This window comes from Tasmannia lanceolata, unplaced genomic scaffold (assembly GCF_043159265.1).
Source record: "Tasmannia lanceolata isolate RefF3 unplaced genomic scaffold, GAP_Taslan_0.1 ptg000015l, whole genome shotgun sequence".
Classification (NCBI taxonomy): Eukaryota; Viridiplantae; Streptophyta; class Magnoliopsida; order Canellales; family Winteraceae; genus Tasmannia; species Tasmannia lanceolata.
The window spans coordinates 59,980,307-59,987,511 of record NW_027518692.1 but is presented as its reverse complement, the minus strand read 5'-3'; the positions used below and the strand labels follow the sequence as shown (position 1 = coordinate 59,987,511).

The 7,205-nt window shown below is 38.8% G+C and overlaps 1 protein-coding gene across 1 annotated transcript; it reads right to left on the bottom strand.

Annotated features, from left to right (window-relative positions):
* Positions 1 to 5,208: 5,208 nt before the first annotated feature.
* Positions 5,209 to 7,205, bottom strand: LOC143892119 (protein FAR1-RELATED SEQUENCE 5-like). Its single transcript, XM_077396584.1, has 2 exons — positions 5,487 to 7,205; positions 5,209 to 5,342 (listed from the first exon to the last, which is right to left on the bottom strand). The coding sequence occupies exons 1-2, from the start codon at positions 7,203 to 7,205 to the stop codon at positions 5,307 to 5,309; spliced, it is 1,755 nt and encodes a 584-aa protein (XP_077252699.1). The 3' UTR covers positions 5,209 to 5,306.

Sequence of the window (7,205 nt, the reverse complement as noted above, 5' to 3'; positions counted from 1 at the left end):
CGAGTGGTTAATCTTTTATTCTTTTTTCTTTGTTTGGATGAATTTAATGTCGTTCTTCCAAGCCAAAATCCACATTTTATCTGTCACCCTTGCCCCCTCCCGTGAGATCCAAGCCAAAATCCACAGTAAGAGATGTGGAGTTTTGTTTGGATTTGTTGGGAGCGGATGAGCAATGCCTTTTCTCTCTTTCTCTTTCTTCCCTCTCTCTATATTGGTAATGACACCCGATACAATTAGACACTACTTACCACTATTCATCTCCTCCCTAAGAATTACTTACACCACTAATCTACAACCTATCTGCGCATCATGAACACAACCCATTCCACGTACTCATCGAAAAGGATGTCATCCCATAGTATGCCCATCTAGAGGCCATGTTTCTATGGAACCAAGTAAAAACGCAACCTGTATACAAGCTTGAAGAATATTTGTGAAGGCCCTCTTATATTGTAATATGTTGGGTTAGAGGTAAGATTTTATGTCCTCCTCTTCTGTATTTTATTCATTTTAATATATTTAAGGTGCCACCCTGGGTTACTAAGGGTGCAAGGTGGGTTCAACTCGGGGGGGAGTTTATCATTTCCCATATAAATAATTCATGAGAATGTGACAAATTAATTAGCCATCAAGGTTTATGAATTTGTGTTTTTTAATTATCAAGGTTTTTTAAAGGGGAAATGATATTTCCACAATCCCACTACTAAGTTTTAATAATGGAAGCACTCTTTTTATATGTACCTCTTTAATCAGTTGTTAGGTTATTAAAATTTCTAAAAAACTCTTTCTAGCTAGGTGGAAAACAAATTAGAGTGCCATTATCAAAATATTGTAGTGTGATATCAGCCCTTTTTAAATGTTTAAAATAGATGAGCTTTTTGGGGGATTCTCAGATTTTTGGGATACTTGTTAGGAGAATTAGGTCTCCAAGGATGATGTGGTGGTTTTGAGAGGGCCGCCAATTTTCCTTTGAACAAGAAGAGTCAGCAGAACCCATCAAATAAATAAATAAAAGCCCTTTTCCGCGTGCCTTCTTTATATTACCATAACTCAAAAAAAAAGTGGGAAAAGTTGTGGAGGTGGGGGGACTTAGTTGATTCCATGTTTGAAATGTCCAAACACGTTGTTCATCTCTATTATCTAAGAAAATATTCTAGTCCTAGTAGTCTGACTCTTGATGAGGCGTAACTGCCAGGGATTCATGGCCAAGAATTGGTTAAGCACAGTCCACACACACTTTCAAAGGGGTTAAGATCACCAACCGTGGCAACCTTGTGTTGCAATTATTGGAAATTATAGGAACCATCTATAATTAACAAAAGGACATACAAAGGATGTGCGGGTTTCATAAATTCCACCAATGGGAGAAAGGAAGACCATGTAATTGGGTCATAAAGTGAACTACTGTCATTGTCTTCTCTCAGTGGATTTTTGCAGAGAGGGATGGGAAGATGGGAAAACATACAGCGTCACTTGTGTACATTATCCAAATCGTTTATGGGTCGGTCCCATCATAAATGTGTCATAGTCCAAAAATTAAATTGGTTTAACGATCACATCCATTTTAACTAGATGCCTTATACAGATTGAATTTGGGCTGTTCAATTTTTATTTTCCTTTTGCAATCTCGGTATGGTTACAGGTTGAATTATTAGATCGGGGTTTTCGGATGCATTGTCGTCTAACTAGTTTTGGACTGTTAATTTACGCCCAAAGTAACATTATTTTTGTCAATCCTCCATCAGCTGAGCCCTTAGGAAAACCTCTCGGTTTCAAATTCTCCTCTAAAATGTGAGTGCTGAGGAAATGCTTATGATGCCTCTCTATCCCTTATTATACCCGTGCTGGCGGTACTCCTTTATATTTAATCCAACAGCAGCCCGCTTTTTAAGAGGCTGTTGGATCAAACATCGAAGGGTGGTACTTTTGTCGTACCACCCTATGGGACTCTAGGGCGGGCATCATATAATTTCTCTTATTCATCAACCCTCTTTTCAGGTTACGCATGAAAAGCTAAATAATTGATTTTCATACTTCTTTTTATTGTGCATAGGATGTACGTTCCTCATGGACCCCGTGTAGGTGGCCTGGGGATGTTCTAAAAGATCAACAGTCGTGATTGCTCATCCATTTATGAGACTTTCGAATTCCCAAAAATCAACCGGAGTTGTACCCTTCGCACTTGGGCCAGGCACCCATTTGATGTTGGGTATATAGTATAACCCTATTATGTTATAATATAAGCCCAATAAGATAATAGACCAGTGGACCGGTGTAGTGGGCTTACATGGGCTAGAGTCCATTAACTAGTCAATAACCCTAGTATATCCCTATATATATATATATATATATATATATATATATATATATATATATAGAGAAAACTGTTTATGCGCTTAAGCGTTCGAAAAAATGGTGCGCTGAAGCGTGCGTTTCAAAGTGCGTTCTGTTTGTCGTAATAAAATCGAGGGTTTTTCTAAAACCATAACGCTCTCTCTCTCTCTCTCTCTCTCTCTGTATCTCTTTCTTCTCTCTCATTTTTTAAAGAAAACCCAACTTCTCTCTCTCTCTCTCTCTGTATCTCTTTCTTGAGAATATGGTGCGATGAAGGTTTCGTTCCAACTAGCTGTTTGCGAAGAAGGTGCGATGAAGGTTTAAAGAAAACCCAACTAGCTGTTTGTGAAGAAAAACCCAAATGGCAAATGGCAGATTTCAAATAGAAAAACCCAAATGGCTGATTTCAAACCCTCGTTTTTGTTTAAGCTTGAAGAAACCCAAACAGTTGCAGATGCCCTCTTTTTTTTAAAAGCCCAACTTCTCTCTCTCTCTCTCTCTCTCTCTCTCTCTCTCTCTCTCTCTCTCTCTCTCTCTCTGTATCTCTTTCTTGAGAATATGGTGCGATGAAGGTTTCGTTCCAACTAGCTGTTTGCGATGAAGGTGCGATGAAGGTGCGATGAAGGTTTAAAGAAAACCCAACTAGCTGTTTGCGAAGAAAAACCCAAATGGCAAATGGCAGATTTCAAATAGAAAAACCCAAATGGCTGATTTCAAACCCTCGTTTTTGTTTAAGCTTGAAGAAACCCAAACAGTTGCAGATGCCCTCTTTTTTTTAAAAGCCCAACTTCTCTCTCTCTCTCTCTCTCTCTCTCTCTCTCTCTCTATCTCTTTCTTGAGAATATGGTGCTTATTTAGGGATTTGCTAGTGTCCATCTCATAGGCTCACTTTTCAGCAGATTTTGTCTTCATTCACGAGGTGGCTGCTCTCACATGCAAAAGACCATCCGTGAAATGCCTTGTGCGAAGGACACTAGCAAATCCCGCTAATAAAAAAAAATAAAAAAAGGGTCCAATGTAAACAATTAAAGAGATAGAAGGTGAAGCTCCAAACATTTTATAGATGCAAGAGTGCTTATTCATGGAAATTATGCCATCCAGGTTTTCTGAAACTTTGGATATTGGGCAAATAGTGCATTAGCCCAACAAAATTTCAAATTATGCCTCTAGAAAACAGCAGATTATTCATCCACCTTATACCTTGTTCTTTTAAGATTGTGACAACCGATTGCAAGGGCCATACCGATTAATGGGCTAAAATTTAAACGTAAAGTTGAGCTCAATAATAGATTTGGCCCTCACAATTGGTTGTGATAATCTCAAACGAACTGGGCCTTATTTAAGGTAATTCATGCTCAATCCCAATCTCGATTAAGCTGGGAGATTATAACCACAATTCCTTGATTTTGGCAGCCCAGTCTTTACCAATTGCTGTTACAAATTCCCTGCTTTGGTAAGGGGAGTCTTTACCATTTGCTGTTACAAAATCCCTGCTTTGTTAAGGGGAGCCGACACATACATCTCATGAAGTTGACAGAAAAGCAAAAAAGCAAAAGTTTTTAAAGTTTGTACTACATTAAACCCCACCTTGTTTATGTGGCTCTTTTGCTTGGAAGAGTAAGCCTTCTTTACCTTTTATTTGAATTTAAAGTAAATGTGTGCATACTCTGGTATGCACAGTACAAATACTGATATGCCTTGAAAAACCATTGGACAACAGAGTAGATATATGTAGCTGTTCCTTGACAACCTAAATATTGGAAAATCCAGACAAAAAAAAAACAACAACAACTAATCCAAGCCCTGGAAGGACCTGAAACTCTATTAAATGCACAAAAACAACATTTAATTGTTTACAGTGGACTTGGAGAGGGGAAACAGATAAAATGTGACAGAGGACAAAAAAAACCCATTTTCTTTTCTATGGAATCAGCTGTTTTACATGACAGAACAGGCATTTGGGTTTTCATCACTGAACATGGTGTACTGATCATCTTGTTTGGTTGCTGTGCTATAGCTGCATTCCTGTTCGCACTTCTTGCGTCTCTCCTCCCCACTGGGACTGAATAAGATGGTCCTCCGAGCTGTTATGAACAAAAACATGACATTGGGTGAGATATCACGAGGGTTAGATGTTGAAGGATCTGTCAAATGTTATTACAGTTTCCAAAGGGAAATGATATCCCCCCTCTTAGAAGCCAATTAAAAAACAAAAGACAAGCTGGTTTTCTGCAATTATCAAAACATCTGTGTCTTTCTGTTCAAAATAAATATCGATAAATAATATACCACCAACTACAAATCAAATCATCACAACAACTACTACTTAAGGAATAGATTGGGTGATGTACCTAAGCTAGAAGTTTAGAAAGAGCATTAGGGAAATAGATCCGAAATGTTGAAATCGGATGCCTCTGTTAACTGCTAGTTGGTTATCTATTTATTGCATTATCGTCCACAAAAAGAAATATAGTAATTGGAAAATCTTTGAAGCCGGATTTTAGATTAGGCCACATTCCTTCAGATTTCAAATGCATGCTTTACTTGTGTGATCTTGACACATTTACACGTCGTTCTTGGAAGATTCATGAGAGTGTGAATTGCTCAGTGTAAAAATTTTGCACTGCCAATAGGATTTTGGTTTTCAAAAGGCTGCAGATAAGTGAAGCACTACAGATGCAAATTGAGGTGTAAAGAAGACTACATCAAAATACCCTACAGGTAAATCTGTAAAGGTCAGAAAATATAGGGATTGAATTGCTATATTTTGGGCAGTGCCCAACAAATGACTGGCTTGGATCACCCAATAATTTAACACTGATAATATGGAAGACATTAAATTTCAAAATCTGTCTCGAGAATCTCCTTACCAGCACATGTAATTGTGAAGTAGTACTCCTCCCTCATTGACCACAAATGAGCATGAGTAAGTAGCTCATCCCTGCAACTACAAAAACTGCAAACGAACACTGCTATAGCAAAACTGATGCAGCACCAATTAGAAGTACCTGTATCATCTCCACCAAATTCAGAAACAGATAAGAACTGTTGCGAAGCATGATAAAAATATATATATATATAAACATTTACAATTACCACTTTAAGAAAGTCCATGTACACATACAAATGAGTAAGTAGGGAACAAAACAAACCTGGCTTTTATTTTTACATGTCGACTTATAATGTCCTTTTCCGCCACAGGATTGGCACGTCCGTTTCTTTGGTTCGGATATAGATGTCTCTAAGCCAGATTTCAAGCGTGTTGGATTCTTTGGACGGCCCTTTGTCTTCGCAACTGGTGGGTCTCGAATTGTGATTTCAGCTATTTGACTCACAGCAAAGTTTGAATATACTTCGCTACCAACGATTGGTATCTCACTTGCCTCCAATGTAACTTCATTTTCTTTCTGCTTTTGTTCTTCTTCAGCGAAAAGAATATCACAAAATTCAGTCATCCTCTTGAAAACTTTCTCATCTCTTCCAGGTCCATCAACCAGTCGCTGCCATCTTGAGATTAGGCACCACCTTTCAAACGGATTGACGCTACTACCCACTTGTGGCCTTGTAGATATTGTACCCCCTACTTGATACATTGCCTGAATAGACCATCTCTTCAACATGTAATGGTCGGGGACCTTCTTTAATTGTTTCATATCCATAATACGAAAGATATGTTTGCATAAGATCCCCTCCCTTTCAAACTTAGCACAATCGCATTTGAAGGTCATTCCATCGGAATCATAATAAAATACCCTACACCATCTACTCTTCACATCATTTCTGAGACCTACCAAATATTCTTCCACGGCCCCATCCTTGCTCAACTGGTCGTGCCAACAACCACTACTATCCCTCAACTCATCCTGGAAAATGTTAAACATATTCCTCGTATAGAATATCCCCGCCTCTTCTTCCAATGGGCTATTCGTTTTCATACTTGCTTTCGAATATTTCGACTTGAAATCTTCTTCAGCTTCTGTTTTACGACGTTGAACCAGTGCCCTATCACATGCATCTAAGAACTCATGCAAGCTAGTTTTGCTATTCACATATCCATCAAAAAATGCATTCATGCTTTCGCTACGTTGACTTGAAGTCATTCCTGCAGTAAATGTGTTTCGCCAATATGCCGGAACCCAATGCTCTCGCTGCTCCCACATCCTAGATAACCAATCACTGTCCCCGATTTCATAATTACAAACCAAATCTTCCCACAACTGCTCACAATCCTCTATGTTTTTTGAAAAATACCACCGATTATAATCGAGGCAGAATTTACTAGTCGAATCCCTCATCTCTGCAACATGCTCAAGCAAATGCCTGTGTATGTGCCACGAACAAAATCTATGATGGGTGTCTGGAAAAACTCTTCCAATTGCATTTTTCATGGCTGGATCCATATCAGTTATTATTGCATCAGGTGCTTTGCCATGCATGCACGTCAACCACTGTTCAAATAACCAACTGAAGGTTTCTTCTGTCTCATCAGCTAACAGGGCACATCCGAATAGGGTCGATTGTCTATGATGGTTCACTCCCGTAAACGGTGCAAATGGCAGAGATAACCTATTGGTTTTGTAAGTGACATCAAATACAATGACATCGCTAAATGTTATGTAAGCATCTCTAGCCCTAGCGTCAGCCCAGAACATAGATCGGAAGGTCCCATCCGTATCCAACTCCATTGAGAAAAAGAAATTCGGGTCTTCTGATCTCTTGTTTTGGAGATGATTGGCCACTAAGACAGCTTCTTGGCCTATATTGTTCACCCTCTTTTTTCTCAAATGGGAAGCAACTTGATCAGGTGTTACCACACCTGATATTCCATCGTTTGTTGAATTAATAGCCTTTGCAATCCTCGCAGCGGGCAT